At 38.0% G+C, this 19,350-nt stretch overlaps 1 protein-coding gene across 2 annotated transcripts; it reads left to right on the top strand.

The window, feature by feature from the left end:
- The first annotated feature begins 406 nt into the window (after positions 1-406).
- LOC132606407 (protein RAE1-like) lies at positions 407-18,178 on the top strand. 2 transcript variants are annotated; one of them, XM_060319892.1, is made up of 12 exons: positions 407-580; positions 678-752; positions 1,613-1,699; positions 6,124-6,201; positions 6,286-6,476; positions 12,256-12,397; positions 14,187-14,267; positions 15,492-15,620; positions 16,144-16,221; positions 17,236-17,307; positions 17,613-17,693; positions 17,860-18,178. In XM_060319892.1, exons 2-12 carry the CDS (start codon positions 696-698, stop codon positions 17,908-17,910), a joined length of 1,047 nt encoding a protein of 348 aa, XP_060175875.1. In that variant the 5' UTR covers positions 407-580; positions 678-695; the 3' UTR covers positions 17,911-18,178. The 2 variants fall into 2 exon arrangements, with proteins under 2 accessions (XP_060175875.1, XP_060175876.1); XM_060319893.1 differs by having other exon boundaries at positions 421-488.
- Positions 18,179-19,350: the final 1,172 nt, after the last annotated feature.

Raw genomic sequence — 19,350 nt, 5'->3', positions numbered from 1 at the left:
AAAAGTTTTTGATTTCTATGGCATAACGCCTACTATGTGCACACTTATTTTGAACCGCAGGAAGTAATAGTTTTTTACTTCCTTACTAAGAACCTATTTGGATGGGCTTAAAAAAAGCAGCTTATAAGCTGAAAAAAATAAGTTGGGGTAGCCCAACTTATGTTTTTTTGGCTTATAAGCTGTTTTCAACTTATAAGCTGCTTTAGATAAGTTAAGCCAAACGGGCCCAATTATTTTTTAGGCTTATTTTAAGCACAAAATGACTTATAAGCTGGTCAGTCAAACACTCAAAAAAACTGAAAACAACTAACGGGCTCAAAATAATAAAAAATAAGTAAAAATGCCACTTATTTTCTAAAAAACTCCTTACTACCAAACACACCCATAACTATTTTTTTCTGTGTCTGGACGTATGACTTGAATTTAGGAGAGACCAAAAATAGGAGCCGAGGCAACAGTCGGCAAAAACACTAAAGCCTGCGTATACTGTACGCTCAAATCTTTCATTATATAAGCTAGCTTTTAATCCTCTGTAAAAACTATACGAGTCTCAATCAAATACTAGAGTTTTTCTTTATCAGTAAGACATTGTTATTTCAAGTGGATTTGTGGTATTTTTATTCTGAATTCTTCATCCATTTTTTTTTAAAACTTTTGGTTTTGTTTGTTCATTGTAGCTAGCATAAGAAACTTCAATGTCGATATTTGGTGGCGCTACTGCTGCGAATACAAATCCTAACAAGTCTACTGAGGTATTGTTTCGTCAATTTTTGTTTAATTTATTCCAATTTTTATCTGCTTTTAAAAGTTTCTCTGTCTCAGTTTGTTGTATAATTGTTATTTATAGGTTTTTTTTTTTGGGTAAAGTTTCATGATATGTGTATATAAATTGGAATGTGTTTTCGGATTAGTACTGAAAATCAGTTGTGTACGAAGTTTTAGTTGTTGAAGTTAAATGGGAAATTTTCTGTTCTAGAAACTAGTGATATCTTGGTTGTTTTAGTTTTGAGGATTTTTTTCTTTTCTCATGCTTAAAATTTGAAATTTGTGTATAGAGGTCAAGGATTAGGGTAGAAGGATAGTAGGTAGCCGAGTGTTGCATACTCCCTCTGTCCCAATTTATGTGATATTCTTTGTTTTCTGAGAGTCAAACAAGAAAATCATTGACTTCGATTTATTCATATGCCCTCTTGCATCTCCTAATTCACTGTCAAAATAAAGAAGTTTGACTCTCGAAATCCGAACTGTATCACATCAATTGGGACAGAGGGAGTAGTATTTTCACGTGGAGTGGCTGGGAGCTAGTCTCCTCTTCTCATCTTCTCCTTGTTTAGTAGCCTTACCTAGTATACGCATAGTATCTTATTCTTCCATTTTACTACTACCGGGTTACCTAGTTTGCTTTGTTATTTCTTTCTATCCTGCTTTGATTACACTTCTTTTGAGCAGAGGGTCTATTGGAAACAACCTCTCTACCCCACAAAGGTAGGGGTAAGGTCTGCGTACATCCTACCTTCCCCAGACCCCACTTGTGGGATTACACTGGGTATGTTGTTGTTGTTTTTCATGCATGAAATTTGTATCTAACATTTTGGGTAATGTATTCCAAAAGGTTCAACAACCTCCTGCTGATTCTGTATCAAGCCTCTGCTTCAGTCCGAAGGCTAATCTTCTGGTTGCTAGTTCATGGGATAACCAGGTTTGCTTTCCGTTATTATTTTCCCCATCTCTAGAGTTTTTTTGCGTCTTAATACTTTTTGAGAAGAGATAACTGTGAAATTTAAATAACCCTAATTTGCCTTTAAAGATAAATGATTTAGTATTGGAAAGAAATGGACTTGAATAGACCGGAAAATAGCTAAATGATTCATATAGCTGAACTGAATTGACTGGGATTGAGGTGTAGTTGATTGATATTAGTTTTTGAGCATGAAAAACGTTTGATAAGCTTTCAAGGCTCTCTAATCAGCAATCCATGTTTGTATTCTGTCCAAATAGGTTGTTTACATATTATTAGAAAAGTTAATAGAACTTTTTAGTCTCTTACTTGTGTAGATAACTCCAATTTTGGATCTAATATGTATACAACAACAACAACAACCAGTGAAATCCCACAACGTGGGGTCTGGGGAGGGCAGAGTGTACGCAGACCTTACTCCTACCAAGGTAGGACGACTGTTTCCGAAAGACCCTCGGCTCAATAAAAAGCATAAAAAGAGGTCAGATAAGGCTAAGAGATTCAAAGCGATATGGAAATGAAATAACGCAAGCGACACAGATAACATAGGATAATCAAAGCACAGGAAATAACAGATAATAGCAGAAATCAGAGCACAAGAAATTATACTGCGATAATGCGACTACTAATAAGGAAGGATAACGAGACTATCTACTAGCCTTCTACCCTAATCTGGGTCCTCCAAACCCTCCTATCTAAGGTTATGTTCTCGGTAAGCTGTAACTGCGCCATGTCGTGTCTAATTACCTCTCCCCAATACTTCTTCGGCCTACCCCTTCCTCGTTTGAAACCATCCATGGCCAACCTCTCACACCTCCGCACTGGGGCATCTGTGTCTCTCTTCTTCACATGCCCAAACCATCTCAATCTCGCTTGTCGCATCTTGTCTTCCACCGAGGCCACTCCCACCTTGTCCCGAATATCCTCATTCCTAATCCTGTCACTCCTGGTGTGGCCACACGTCCATCTCAACATTCTCATCTCGGCAACTTTCATCTTTTGAACGTGAGAGATCTTAACTGGCAAACACTCCACCCCATACAACATAGTCGGTCTGACCACCACTTTGTAGAACTTTCCCTTAAGTTGTGGTGGCACCTTCTTGTCACATAGCACTCCGGAAGCAAGCCTCCATTTCGTCCACCCTGCCCCAATACGATGTGTGACATCATCGTCAATCTCCCCGCTGCCTTGCATAATAGACCCAAGATACTTGAAACTACTTTTCTTCTGGATGGCCTGGGTACCAAGCCTCACTTCCAACCCAGCCTCCTGAGGTGCTTCACTGAACTTGCACTCTAAGTACTCTGTCTTGGTTCTACTCAACTTAAACTCTTTAGACTCCAGAGTATGTCTCCAACCCTCCAGCTTAGCGTTAACTCCGCTACGAGTCTCGTCGATCAGGACTATATCATCCGCGAAAAGCATACACCATGACACCTCACCTTGAATTTGCCGCGTCAATCTATCCATTGCCAAGGCAAATAAAAACGGACTAAGAGCTGATCCTTGATGCAACCCCATCACAACTGGAAAGTGCTTTGAGTCTTCTCCTACTGTCCTTACCCTGGTTTTGGCTCCCTCATACATGTCCTTGATCATAACCCTCAGGGGTTGGCCTGGTGGCAATTGACTTGAGCCTTGGGGTGCTCCCTTTCAAGGTCTCAAGTTCGAAACCCACTGGGTGCAAACAATTTCTGAGGGCCATCGGACTGGGTAAAACCTGAATTAACCGTGGTGCACTTGCGGGAAACTCCTTGCCGAGGGCCTGTGCACCCCCGGGATTAGTCGGGGCTCTAAGAGACCCGGACACCCGGTGCTTAATCAAAAAAAAAATACATGTCCTTGATCATCCTAATGTACGCCACAGGTACACCTTTAGCCTCCAAGCATCTCCAAAGGATCTCTCTTGGAACTTTATCGTAAGCCTTTTCTAGGTCGATGAATATCATGTGTAAGTCCCTCTTCCTCTCCCTATACTGCTCCACCAGTCTCCTCACAAGATGGATGGCTTCTGTAGTTGAGCGTCCCGGCATGAATCCGAACTGGTTCTCTGAAATAGACACGCCTCTCCTCACCCTCATCTCCACTAGCCTTTCCCACACTTTCATAGTATGGTTTAGCAGCTTGATACCTCTATAGTTGTTGCAACTCTGGATATCTCCCTTGTTCTTGTATAGAGGGATCATTACACTCGACCTCCATTCTTCGGGCATCATTGCCGTCTTAAAGATGACATTAAACGACCTAGTCAGCCACTCCAAACCTGCCGGGCCCGCGCTCTTCCAAAATTCCCCAGGAATCTCGTCAGGTCCGGTCGCTCTTCCCTTGCGCATCATACGAACAACACCCTTAACCTCCTCAACCTTAATACTCCTGCAATACCCAAAATCGTGATATGCTCTAAATCTCCCAACACAATGTCTCTGTCCCTTCTTCATTCAAGAGTTTGTAGAAGTATGACTGCCATCTCCATCTAATGAGAGTCTCCTCTACCAATACTTTGACATGCTCGTCCTTGATGCACTTCACTTGATCCACATCACGTGCCTTTCTCTCTCTCGCCTTGGCTAGCCTGAACAATTTCTGATCCCCTCCTTTCTCCTCTAGTTCAGCATAAAGGCGTTCAAAAGCTGCCGTTTTTGCCGTCGAAATCGCCAACTTCGCCTCCTTCCTCGCCATCTTATAAAGTTCCTTATTCGTCCACTTCTCCACCTCATCCTTGCTTTCTATCAACTTCACATACACCACCTTCTTTGCTTCCACCTTCCCTTGAACTTCTCCATTCCACCACCAGTTCCCTCAATGTTGACCACGACTACCTGTCGAGACCCCCCAACACTTCCCTTGCTACCACCCTAATGCAACTAGCCGTCCTATCCCACATACTGGTCGCATCCCCACTACTATCCCAGGCCCCCATATCCTTCAATTTCTCTTCCATCTCCAGGGCACTAGTCGTTGTCAAACTCCCCCATCTGATCCTAGGTCGGTCATCCACGACCCTCTTCTTCCTCGTCATCTTGATCCCTAAATCCATCACCAAGAGCTTATGTCGGGTTGTAAGGTAGTCGCTCGGAATGACCTTACAGTCTTTGCACATATCTTTATCATCCTTCCTAAGGAGTAAAAAGTCTATCTAAGTCTTAGCCACCGAACTACGGAAGGTTATCAAGTGCTCCTCCTTCTTTGGGAAACTCGAATTGGCTATCACCAACCCAAAAGCTCTTGCAAAATCCAAAAGTGAGACTCCTCCTCCATTCCTATCCCCGAAGCTAAAACCTCTATGCACATCATCATAACCTCTCGAAATAGGCCGGATGTGCCCATTGAAATCACCTCCCACGAATAGCTTCTCCGTAGGCGGTATGCCTCCCACTAACTCGTCCAAATCCTCCCAAAAGCGCCTCTTCTCCTCCTCGCCTAAGCCCGCTTGCGGCGCATATGCACTAATAATGTTCAAAGTGAGCCCTTCAACGACCACCTTAATCGACATCATCCTATCAGTGGCTCTCCTAACCTCTACCACCTGATCCCTTAATTCACTATCTACTAAAATGCCTACCCCATTTCTATACTTCGACCTACCAGAGAACCACAACTTATACCCGTTTACCTCCTTAGCTTTAGGACCTACCCATTTGGTCTCTTGGACACAAGCTATATTAATCTTCCTCTTCTTAAGAATCTTAACTAGCTCTATGGACTTCCCCGTTAACGTCCCAATGTTCCAAGAACCTACTCTCAACCTAGACGCTCCGTTAACCCACTTACCCCTCCTAATATGTATGCGATAATTAAATAATTTTTAATTGCTCATTAGTGTAGTTGCTAAAACCTCAAACTAGGATAATACTCTAAATGATTTTTCAATCAAAATATGAGGTAATGGGCTAAAAGGTGGAGTAGGGTACAGTACAGAGACAAAGACGTTTTGAAGTTTTTTCTTAGAAGTTTTCTTTTTGTCTGTTGAATGGTGGGTCTTAGACATGGAGGAATTATCGAGGTAGTTAAACTACATATTGGTTCATTAATACTTAGTACTCCCCCGTCCCAAAAAGATTGTCCTCTTTTGACTTGGCACAAAGTTTAAGAAATAAAGGAAGACTTTTGAAATGTGTGGTCCAAAACAAGCCTTAGATATTTGTGTGGTTATAAATCATCTCATAAAGTTAAATTGTTTGTAAATATAGAAAGGGGATAATCTTTTTGGGACAGACTAAAAAGGAAAGGAGGACAATCTTTTTGGGACAGAGGGAGTAAGATTTTAGGACTGGGAAGAGGGGGGAAATAATATTCAGGTACAACTGCCTCTCTTCTATTTCTAGATGGTTTTGTTTGTTAAATGGAACTGGAAATCAATCTTATTCTGTGAGCTTTTCTAGGTACGATGTTGGGAAGTAATGGGAAGTGGAACCAACATTGGAACTGTACCCAAGGCCGCTATATCACATGAACAACCGGTAATATATTGGCATTTTGCTGGTAAATTTACTGATCTTGAAGTATGCCTTGGATTTATTAGCTGTACAATCTATTTCTGGCAGGTTTTGTGCTCAGCTTGGAAGGATGATGGGACAACTGTCTTCTCTGGAGGTTGTGACAAGCAAGTGAAAATGTGGCCGTTATCTGGTAGTCAACCTGTAACAGTAGGCATGCATGACCTTCCCATCAAGGACTTGGCTTGGATCCCAGAGATGAGTCTCTTGGTCACAGGAAGCTGGGATAAGACTCTGAGGTAAGTAGAATTTGAAGATGAATTTGCTGCATATCACATTTCTCAAAAATATCCGTCTTAGGGGCCATTGTTTTTATTAAAATTAAGATGGCTGAATCTTAATATACTTCTGAACGTTAAGATGTTGTTTTTAGATTAGATCTGAACACCAAATGATTAAGAGTGTTGTTTTTGGGAAAATTACAGCGAAATACCATTCGGCCATCTAGTTTACAAAATATGTACACGTGTATAGGTAGTGTATAGTTTATACTAAATATACATATACTGTACATACCTATACTGTACATACCTATACATATATAATATATATACCTACCTATACTGCCGAAGAGTATAGGTAGTGTATACTTCGGCCATGTTTGGTAAACTAGATGGCCGAAGGGTATATCTATTAAGTCTCCCTTTGTTATTTCAGCATCTGAATGACTGAATTTGTGTAAATTGTCTATATTTAAACATAATAAATATACAATTCAAATAAAAAGGAAATTAAATATTATGTCAATAATCGGGAAAATCATAACTTGAAATAGAAAAAGTTTATCATTTGAACAGATGAATTTCACTGCTTAGAAATGCAGTTACCCAAATCTGGTTTGAAAATGATCACTTCTATATAATTATACTGGGCATATGTCACTCCTCAGTCACCAAGTAACATAAGACTTCTCAACAAACCTGAAATACTCACAATTACAATTGCAACATAGTCGGAACTCGGAAGATATGAGGTGATGGAAAAATTAAACAATTCTGCAACAATAGATTGGAGAAATGTTTAGCTGCTGCCACCACCAAAGAAGTAACTCTCCTTTGTATTGAAATTAACCCACCCCATCCAAACCTGCAATTTTACTGATGTCTCCTATTTTAGCCACTGATCTTCTCAAATCATATTTCAGAAGGGGTCTTGTTAAACCCTAACCTCAAAACTGAAAGCTGCCACTAAAATACGGAATCATGACTGGAGAATCTCGAATAGCCAGCCAGGAATTGATATCCTGCCAGTTCAAGAGGAGAAGATTGGTTGACTGGTTGATAGTTGGAAGAGAGAGATGGCAAAGCGTGAATTCTGCGATAAGAAAAAGACGGAGACTTTTGAGAGAGAAAAAAATGTGTATTTTTAAGGTCTAAATGGTGTTAAAACTTTGGTACATATCTGATTTATTCAGTTCTACTAAGATGTTTAAAAAAATGCACTTAACGGACTGAGACCTGAATGATTCAGATTCATATCCTTATTAAGTGAAAACAAGTGAAGCCTTAGTACCACTAACTTTATTATTTCTGTGGGTGACTGGAGAATTGGTGTTTCATAATTGAAGATTTTTAGCAAGAAGAAAGGGCTTCTTGTATTTCTGAATGAATATACAATCCATAAGAATGGGTACTTATACATGAGTTCTAAGACTAAATAAGGAAAGACAATATTACACAATCAATTCCTAATCATTCACATCAATACAATATATTCCTAAAATTAAGCTATCAATCTTAATCATCAATATCAAATCAACATCTCAATCTTAGTCATTAATACCAAATCAACACTCCCTCTCAAGTTGGTGCAAAGATGTCGCACATGCCCAACTTGCAAACCAGTGTATGAAAAGTCCGTTTGTTGAGGCCTTTAGTAAACACATCAGCTAGTTGTTTTTCTGATGACACGTGGAATAAACTCAAGACACCACCTGTGACTTTTTCTTTGATGAAGTGTCGATCAATTTCAACGTGCTTTGTTCGGTCATGCTGGACTGGATTTCGAGCTATACTGATTGCAGCCTTGTTGTCACAATACAAGGAAAGTTTCCTTTTTTCAGACAATCTCAATTCTTCTAGTAACTTTTGTAACCACAAAAGTTCGCAAACACCCTGGGCCATAGCTCTATATTCTGCCTCCGCACTTGATCTAGCAACTACACTTTGCTTCTTGCTTCTCCAAGTGACCAAGTTTCCTCCTACGAGTGTACAATAATCGGATGTAGACCTTCTGTCATCTAAAGACCCAGCTCAATCTGCATCGGTAAAGGCTTCTATTTGGAGGTGACCATGTCCGGAGTAAAGTAGACCTTTTCCTGGAGCAGACTTCAGATACCGCAAATGTGAAAGACAGCTTGCATATGAGGATCTCGAGGATCATGCATAAATTGACTGAATAGGCTATGTCTGGTCTAGTGTGAGAGAGATAAATGAGTCTTCCAACTAGCCTCTGATATCTCTCTTTATCAACTGACTTCTTAACTCCGCTTTGTAGTTTGTGATTGCTTTCAATGGGTGATTCTGATGGTTTGCAACCTGTCATACCTGTTTCTTTCAAGAGATCCAGAATATACTTTCTTTGAGAAATAAAGATTCCTCTATCTAGCAACTTCAATTCCCAAGAAGTACTGCAATTTTCCTAGATCCTTGATCTCAAATTCCTGTGCCAACAACTTCTTCAATCGGGTCATCTCCTCTTTGTCATCTCCTGTCATTACTATGTCATCAACATAAACTATGAGAAGAGTGAGTTTACCCTTTAAATGTCGTATAAAGAGGGTGTGATCCGCATTGCTTTGTTGGTAACCAAAGGAGATCATTGCTTTATAGAATCTGTCAAACCAAGCTCTAGGAGATTGCTTCAATCCGTACAAGGCTTTCTTCAGTCTGCATACCTTTCCTTGACTTTGTTCAGTACCAAAACCAGGAGGAATCTCCATGTACACCTCTTCTTCTAAGTCTCCATGAAGAAATGCATTCTTCACATTAAACTGTTGCAAGTCCCAGTCAAGATTAGCTGCACAAGATAGAAGAATTCTAATAGTATTCATTTTTGCAACAGGAGCAAATGTCTCTTGATAATCCACTCCAAAAGTCTGAGTGAATCCTTTAGCCACCAATCTTGCTTTGAACCTTTCAATGGAACCATCAACTTTATGTTTTACAGTGAAGACCCATTTGCAACCAACCAACTTCTTGTCTGGTGGTGATGCGACAAGTTCCCAAGTCTCATTCTTTGATAAGGCCTTCATTTCTTCCATCATAGCTTGCTTCCACTTAGAATCTACAAAAGCTTCCCTCCAATTCTGGGGAATAGACACAGAAGAAATAGACAAGGAAAAGGCTCTATAGGATGGCGATAAAGAATTATAGGAAACAAAGTTAGATAAAGGGTGTTGAGTGCAAGATCTGACTCCTTTCCTGTGAGCAATAGGCAAATCTAACTCATTAGGAAGTATAGATAATTCACCAGAAGAAGAAGGTTCGGCTTCGGCAGGTTGCATGATGGCTTCTTCTGCTCTATTTCTCCTTGAGTAGGTAATCAAATCAGGCCTATCCAAACGCCCAACAGTCTCTCCCTGAATTCTTTCACTTTCTCTTATGGCAGTAGTTTCAATAGTCTCCCCCTGAATTCTTTCTCCAATTTCACTTTCCCTTGTGGCAGTAGTTTCAACAATAGAACTAGGAAAAACCATCTCTTCTTCCTTATAATTCTCCCCCTGAAAAGGTGATGGTGTAATACTGAAATAGGGCTCAGATTCCCGAAAGGTAACATCCATACTGACAAAGAATCTCCTAGAAGGAGGGTGATAACATTTGTACCCTTTTTGTGTTGGAGAATACCCAATAAAAACACATTTAAGAGCTCTAGGTTCAAGTTTCCCAGAGTTCCTAGCGTGAACAAAGCAAACACACCCAAATATCTTTGGAGGAACAGTATAGTCATTTTTACCCTTTAAAGCTTCTAAAGGACTCCGGAAATTAAGAGTTTTAAGTGGCATTCTATTGATAAGGTAGGCAGCTACTAGAATGGCATCCCCCCAGTAAGGCTTCAGCAGATTCATAGTAAACAAAAGGGATCTTGCTACTTCTAACAAATGCCTATTTTTTCTTTCAGCACCTCATTTTGTGCACTAGTATAAGGACAACTAGTTTGATGCATTATCCCAAAAGACTCCAAGTAAGCTCCAAAAGTTTTATCTATGTATTCTGTGCCATTGTCAGCTCGAAATATCTTTATCTTAGCCTCAAACTGAGTACAAATCATCTTATGAAATGACTTAAAACAGGAGAAAACTTCACTTTTGGATTTTAACAGATATACCCATGTCATTCGAGTGCAACAATCGATAAAAGTAACAAACCATCGACTACCAGACAAAGAAAGTGTTTGAGTAGGACCCCAGACATCAGAATGAATAGTCGAAAAGGGAATTGTGCTTTTATTGTCACTCAGAGGATAAGAGTTTTTAGTGTGCTTGGCATATTCACATGCATCACAAGACAAAGATTCAAACTCAGTTCTAGAAAATAAACCAGGGTATAACTTTTTAAAGCAAAAAAAGATGGGTGTCCCAACCGTCTATGCCACTGTATTATTTCTCGGTTGACATCCTTATTTCCTACAAAAAAGGCCTGACCAGAGTCTCGAGTTCCATCGATCAAATATAAGCCATCATGCAATCTACCACTGCCAGTCTTCTTCCCTGTATGAAGGTCTTCAAAAACACAATAATCAGGAAAGAATCTGACACTACAGTTTAGTTCTTTGGTGATAGCGCTAACAGATAATAGGTTAATAGGAAAATCAGGCACATGAAGAATGGATGATAAGGTAATATCAGGAGTACAAAAGATTGAACCTGTTCCAGAGACAGGGGTTAGGGAGCCATTGGCTATTCTGACATAATCTCCTTTGGGACTAGGAGAGTAATTTTGAAGGCCTTTAGAAGAGCCTGTCATGTGTCTATTCGCACCAGAATCAATAATCCAACAATTAAGCTGAGCATTAAAAACAATACCTGACTGCACATAATTGGGGCTAGCAACATTAGAAGAGCCAAGTTTGTTCAGAAGACGACGAAGATATTGAACTTCATCTTGAGACAAAGTCTCTCCAGAAGTAGTGTCACCCATATTATCTGGATGGGAAGGGTTAGAATAGGCCTATGACCCGAGAACTGAAAAAAAAAAAATTCCAGAAAAAAATCGCCGGAAAGTTGGCTGCCACGCCGGAATTCTAATTCCGGTGATCGGAAAAAAAATCAAAACTGATAGGGATAGGCTCAGAATGTTCCAGCGACCCAACAGAGAAAAATAATCCAGAAACGAACTGAACGAGAGGAGTTTTTTGTGCGGACAGCCACAAAGAGAGAGAAAAACTCGACCTCTTTGATAAAACACGGAACCCTAGTGCTGCGAGGGAGAAAACTCACCTCAAAAAGGCAGCAATGGCTCTGATACCATGAAGATTTTTAGCAAGAAGAAAGGGCTTCTTGTATTTCTGAATGAATATACAATCCATAAGAATGGGTACTTATACATGAGTTCTAAGACTAAATAAGGAAAGACAATATTACACAATCAATTCCTAATCATTCACATCAATACAATATATTCCTAAAATTAAGCTATCAATCTTAATCATCAATATCAAATCAACATCTCAATCTTAGTCATTAATACCAAATCAACAATAATATTGTTTTGTTAGTCGAAAAGATGATTCATGTAGTAAATCATAAGCTTTTGGCGTTAATTTACTCAAAATAGTAAGCATAAGCTTAGAGAACGTGGGATGCTTTGTGCACCGGGCTGCCCTTTTTAGTGCATCTTTCTAGGGTGGGGATTTCATTTCGCTTCCTGCATACTAGGTCATTACTCTCTATATATAGTCAATCAAGTGTCCGCTTTCTGTAAGGTTCCTTTTTTTGGGGTTCACATGTTAATATTTCCTTTGGATTCTGTAATGAACTTGGTATTTAGCATTGTAATCTTGGGCACAATTTTCTTGCAGGTATTGGGATTTGAGACAGCCAAATCCCGCACATGTCCAACAACTTCCTGACCGCTGCTATGCACTTACAGTGAAACATCCTCTGATGGTTGCTGGCACAGCTGATAGAAATGTTATAGTATTCAATTTGCAGAATCCTCAGGTATTACTCCTCATGTTTGATGGAATTATTCAGGTCATTCGACAGAATTTTGCAGCTAGATTTTGTACCTGTTAGCAATTAGGTTAATCATTATCTTAGCTAATTGTTATTGTTCCCCACTTGTGGGATTACACTGGGTATGTTGTTGTTGGCTGGCAATACATACTGTACTATTATTATGTGATGTCTTCATTATAAATATATTTTATAGTGTAGTGGATATTTTTTCTGATGTTATTGCCTTTTTATTTGTCCTCAACTCCTAAATAAGCAATTTGTTGTTTATAAGACAGCTTTATGAAGTTTCTTTAATAAAGATTAAGTGCTTTTGTGCAACCATTTTTGTGCATTAATGTCATGTTTTCTTTGGAAAGAAAAATCAAGATTTATTTTTAAAAACGATGCATCCTGAAGATGCAGTGGTTAAAAGGCCAAACTGAAGCCCTTGTGCAAAGCTTACGGAGCTAATCAAATCCAAAAGATCATCTATACCATTTACATATGTGGATTTACACCAAAAATACCTAAATTAAAAATTTGGTTTTCAAAGAGGGAGTGGGGGTAAATTACTCCTTCGTGAGATCTCTGATTGTCCTTCGGGGAGGTTCACAGAATGCTGCCTGGAATAGTATGATACATATTCTTCTAATCGATTTGCTCACCTTCCACCCGCACCAACTACATATGCATCTCTATGAGTGTAAGGCATAATACACTCTAGGCATATAGACTCGAGAAGATATCCAAGACATTCTTTCCACAAGACACAACGGAAGTAGATTCTTGGAGTCTCATCTCTGCTTTACATGTGTAACACCTATTCAACAGAAATCCCCCTCTTCGTTTTAGATTCTCTTGGGTAAAGCAAGCCTCAGCAAAGCTGTCCAACTGAAGCAAGCTACTTTGTTTCCCAGAATTGATCAAGTTTTGTTGATAAGCTTGAGCAGCAAAAAGGCCTTTTTTTTTTTCACCAATCAATCTCATTTTATCAACTGTCGGAGTGCATTGTTTTACCTCCTGCAAACTGCTTGTCAATGCCATTTATCTTTCCACCTCCCAATCTTGGCAATTCCTCCACGAATCTTCCAGCTTCCACTACTTCAACCTGCAAATTGTAGAATAAGGACAAGAGGCAAACATTTTTAGGGGACTATACGAAGATATTAACTGCCCTAAACGTACAGTCCAGCACTTGCGGTTTATTGCTACAGTTTTTCGTCTGTTCTTTATGATTTTACTGGAGAGACTAGTTTGTCAAGTCTTGGTGTTTCTACAATTTTGGCAGCCAACTATTTTCTTTATTTCATGGGCCTAAGGAGTTGTAGGTGCCTGGTCAATCTATGGATAGAGTGATAAAACTGGTAATATATGGTATAATATTAAACCAATTGTTAATTATCCAAACCTTCTACATTTGATGAAAGTTTCTCATATTAGTAAAACCTTTTGAGAGTGCATATTTAGTTCAGAAAATTTAAAGTTGAAGGCTTGCATGTTAACCAAAATAAAGATTTATAATGTTAATAACATCAATTTCATAGGTTTTGGTCCATGATTTTCTTTTTACTCTCACTAATCGCTAATCCAAAAAAGGAAAGATCGAGAAAACTTAAGCATACTACATATATTTTTCATTAGATTTTAGAGAAAAAGTGGGAAAGCCAAGTTTATACATGCAGAATTTTTGCTGCTGTTGGATATTCAAGTAGTAATCATTCTGCAGCATCCACATATTACTAGCATTTCCTTCTGATTGCTAAAAGCTTATATTTCCTTAAACTTGTTACAGACTGAGTTCAAGAGAATACTCTCACCCTTAAAGTATCAAACTCGGTGTTTAGCTGCCTTCCCTGATCAACAAGGGTTCCTGGTGAGTAGCTATTTTATAGTGTAGTTTTGTTGCATGATCTAATACCTTCTTTCGTATGCTATGTTAAATTGCTCAGTCTCTTACTTTTTTCCCACCTAATACAACTGCCAGAGTATTAGGAGAATGATCTCAGAGCTTAATATTTTGAGCTGATACAAATTCCTTCTTATATCAAACTAAAGATGAACAAATAAAGAGACAGTCTAAAAGAGTGTTATTACCTTTGTTTTGGCAAGCTCTGCCAAGACTTTTGACTTAGAGAGTCAAGGTCCTTTCCTTATGATGACAGTGGTCTTACATAGTTTCTTCCGCTGGAGACTGGAATTGATCTGCATAAGATACCATTTATTACACGAGACTTGCGTCGTGTTTGAATAATTGTTAACATACTCAAATCAGCAAAATCAGACTATTCCTCAAAGTTTTAGTCCACTTGTGCTGCCTCGAGAAGGAGGTAAATCTCTTAGTTGGGTTCTACTAAATTGGGAGATGCAAGCGGATATTGCAAAGTCTCTCTCTGTGATGCTCGCTATAGTTTCTTTATCTGCCCAAGCACTTCATCCTTACGTGGGCTTTCTTTTTTCAATGGCTAGCTATTATGAGACAGTCCCAGTTCTTCAAACTGCTTTGACCTCTCTCTAATAAACTTTCTTTTTCCCGTTTCACCTTTTCTGTCTTTTCCAGTGGTATTTTGTTTTGGGGGAGCGGGTGATGGACGGAATGATTGGACTTTCTTGAATTACAGTCTGAGAGAAGCAACCAAGGAAGCTTTCTATCAACAGTGAACTGAACTCTTGTAGATCTGTTGTTTGTAAAGCATTTTGGATCTTACATTACAAAGTCCAAGAAAGGAAAAACTAATAAATGTTACAGGCTGATCCAATGTCGTAATCGAGATAATGGAAAGAGGACCAATTCCCACCTTACTTATGCATTGTGATGTTTAAAGACACTTCTACTGAATCTTCCTCCTTAAGAAAAGATACTTAAAATATTGAATCTGCTTTAGTTATTTTCTGAAAAGGAGTTTTATGTTGCATTTGGGTTTTACTGTCCTAGGCATTCTTGAACTGTTTCCCTATGGTTATAGCTTATTTACATTCCTACATGTGGTCTTTAAATAATTCCTTATATTCTGATGTTCTGAATACATATCAGATGCATCTAGGTTCTAGATTCATTGAGACACGTATCTTTTTTTAATATTATACATCCTATATTTAGGTTGGCTCTATTGAAGGACGGGTTGGTGTGCACCATCTTGATGATTCGCAACAAAGTAAAAACTTCACATTCAAATGCCACAGGGAGGGCAACGAAATTTACTCAGTCAACTCTCTGAATTTCCATCCTGTAAGATATTTTTATTCATTGCAGTCCGCATTCTCTATAAACTTTGCTCTCTGTCTTCTAATGTTGCATCTTTTGGGAGGTAGAGGATGTGTAGCTGTCTCTCATATCTTTTTTTTCTTAATAATGTCTGGTGGATATAGTGTTGACAAAGAGAAATTGCCAGTTAACTGCTGTGTTGACCCTTTTTAGCAAGTTTTTGTTAGAAGAACCAATATATGGTGCATATACATTTCTGGTCTTGGGTAATTAAAATCTAGAAGCTTTATGATTGTGCCATTTCAGTTATCCTTACCTTCAGACTGGTATTCTTAGTTTAGGTGGAGCAAGGTGAACTGCTAAGTGTAAGAGCAAGAGACCTGAAAGTATATAGTAAGCTTGTGTTGATAAATACTACACGGGACTAGCTTCTTAAAGTTGGTCTTCGAGGAAGTTGTCATTGTCCAATAGACTTTATACTATTGCTAAATGCTACTAATATTGCTACTTCAACTCATTTGTCATGTGTTACTTCTGCCTCACCCAGACACATGGAACATTTGCAACTGCCGGATCTGATGGTTCCTTCAACTTTTGGGACAAAGATAGCAAACAGAGGCTTAAGGTACCCTTGATCCTTTTATGTGTTAATCTCTAAAAAGTTCAGTCATTTTCTTTGCGTTATATGATTTCTAGCATGTATTCTTTATGAATGGAATTGGCATGCATTTAAATGCATGTAATTGATAAAGCATTAAATGCATGAATTGATAAAGCATCTTTCTTTGTTTAGAGTATCCTAGTTTCTGAACATTAAAAACCAAATATCTCTTTTCATTTGTTGTATATTCATTCATTTGATTATGACAAAATAAAAACTGTCATGTTGCAAAAGAGGATTGCTCTATAAGACCTTACTTGGCCGACATAGACCTTTCTGAATATTAGGTTTTTCAGTGTAGGAGTTTCTAGGATTTCTCGAATCTTCCGATTATTTGGTACACATCAACTGTACCACTTTCTTTAGTGCACGCCAGATTGCAAATTTATTACTTTAAAGTTTCCATCAGGGTGACGGGTGACCCATAAATTTTAGCAGACAGTCATTCGTGAAGTAAAGGAAATACTACTTGTGGGTTTTTTATCTATGAGAAAACAATTATGTTAAGAGTCCTCAGGTACCTTTTATTGCTTAAGATCCAAACTGCGTTCCTCTTGAAGAAACTTCTATGGCGTTCTCCAAATTGTTTATGTATGGAGTTACAAGTGAAAGAGAAAAATATAAACAAAAAGAACAACAAATTAGAACATGTTAAGACAGTTGTTTGTTTGCGACCCTCTCTTTCTCTCTGTATTTTTAACCTTGGATATATATTTTCTCTATCGAACTGCTTTTCAATCATTACTATAAATACATGTCATTATCAAGTTTAACAACAAAAATCTGTGTTAATCAAATAGTGATATCAAATGGAACACTAGCATGCTTTTCGATAACGCTAGGAACGCTATTATGTTTTGACACTAGCTTCTTATTCGTCATAGCATGTCAAGACAAGAATATTTTATATTTGACATTTATAGCAGCTCCAACTTTTGGCATCTCCCATTGTTACTTTTCTATGTGTGTTTCCTTTAGGCAATGTCAAGATGCAGCCAGCCGATACCTTGCAGCGCGTTCAACCATGATGGCTCAATCTATGCATATGCGGTATGTTTTTGGTTACTTTTGTTCAGTAGAGCCTTTACTGTGAATATATTTTGTTGTGCACGCTTACCCTTTCTCAAGGGTGTGTTCTCTGTGACACTATGAAAACCATTTGTAGGATACTTACCCCAGTTCCAGCGTAGCTTTTTCCTTGCCAGCATAAATGCAGAATGTGCCCTTTTTGTTTCTCTTTTTCCCATAATTCTCGAATCTGCTAATGTCTTATTGTCACTGAAGTTTCTGATTTTCTCTGTCTTGCATGCAAATTTACTTCAGTTTTCAATTTGTTTATCCGATTTTGTGTATAGGTTTGTTATGATTGGAGCAAGGGTGCAGAAAATCATAATCCATCAACTGCAAAAACAAACATTTTCTTGCACTTCCCACAGGTATATTCCATCAACTGAACCCTTGGTTTCTTTTTCGATCAAGAACTGAACCCTAGGTTTCTTTATCGTTACTTAATGTTTGAACCATATATACTCATCAATCCCCAAACGAAAGAAAAAGAAAGTATATTAGTGTTTACAGCTATAAACAATCCATGTATGCCAGGAGTCTGAGGTTAAAGGCAAGCCAAGAATTGGAACTAGCGGTAGAAAGTGAAGTCAGCAGTAAAGCTTTTTCTCACCAGTTCGGAGAAAGTTCGTCTAGTTCTGTACATGGAGACATTTTGTGTTCCATTTTTGGTTTTTTCTGTATGCAGTCATGCAATTAATTCGTAGGAGTTCGAGCTTTGAACAGAACAAAGGTTCATAAATAGTGGTTTGAGTCTGATATTCCTTAGATAATTAGATAATTGCCTATTCTCCTTCTCTATTTCACTAGCTTGTAAACATGTTAGCCTATGAAACTTTCTGGCATTGATTGATTAGCTGTCTCTGAACTTTCTATCTCAAAAGTCGAATTATAGCTGTTTTGCTTTTACAGTTCGTAATTACCGCATGGGTTATAGCTTCATAGCATGTTAACTGATATTACTCACCATATAGAATGCCATTGTTATGCCATTTTCATTTTCTTTTCCAAATAAACAAATTATGTATGACATAGCGGTAAACAGATAAACGAAGGCCATTGTTTTAAATAGTATAATCACTAGTTCCATTAATTAAAAATGCAAGTTTTTGAAAGAGAAAAAGTGCAAATGGAAGTACGAAGTGACAAGTCTGAATTGTATAAAACAATACCTTCAATTTATATGCCTCTCTTCATTGTTTCAATATCATAAAAGTCTTGTCATCATTTACTGAATATTTGTAATATTACTCGACTACTTTCGATTTAGAGGCAGTTAGTTTTGGTATGATATTTTTTTATTTTACCAAACTAACTTCCCATACTAGGTTCCTGATCTGTTTTGAGAGAAAATTACAATGAACCGTAGTTTTGTATTTGTTGGTCATCTTGTAATTTGTCTTAATCCAATCAAGCAATTAAATGATTAACTAGATAGCTGATCTGGAACCTAATCAAGATTATAATAGCAAAACAAAGGAGTGATTGTTTATGTTTTATGTTATAACTAGTAACTTGACCACGATTCGCGTGATCGTGAAAATCTTATTTAATTACGCACAAATACAAAACTTAGGGCTATTTTGGAATATAATTCTGATTTTATATATGGCCCAATAAATCAATGGTTAATTTAATTTGTTATTTTGCAAGTATTCTTCATTTTTTATCTTTATTATATGAGAAGAAGATCTTGCGAATACTCTCCACTTTTTCAAAAATGTATAATAATAAAAAAAGTGGCACACCCTACTGGTGCTACATATCAAAATGAACAACTCTATAGAAGGCCATTAACCCAACAATCACTAATAATATAGATACAATACTAAAAAAGCATAGTAGAAATCCACAAATGACGTAATTAATATGCAGTACAACCATCTATCTTTTTAAAACTGTTGAAAGTAATTACCGGAAAAAATGTTAATCAACTCCTCCATGTCCGTACAGATGAGATTTCTATTGCAAACAATATATCATGCATTGTGACGTTATAAATCTACCATATCTTTTGGGACCGATATA

The sequence above is a fragment of the Lycium barbarum genome, chromosome 8 (assembly GCF_019175385.1).
Source record: "Lycium barbarum isolate Lr01 chromosome 8, ASM1917538v2, whole genome shotgun sequence".
NCBI lineage: Eukaryota > Viridiplantae > Streptophyta > Magnoliopsida > Solanales > Solanaceae > Lycium > Lycium barbarum.
The sequence above is the reverse complement of the archived record's forward strand: the minus strand, read 5'-3'. Positions and strand labels throughout refer to the sequence as shown.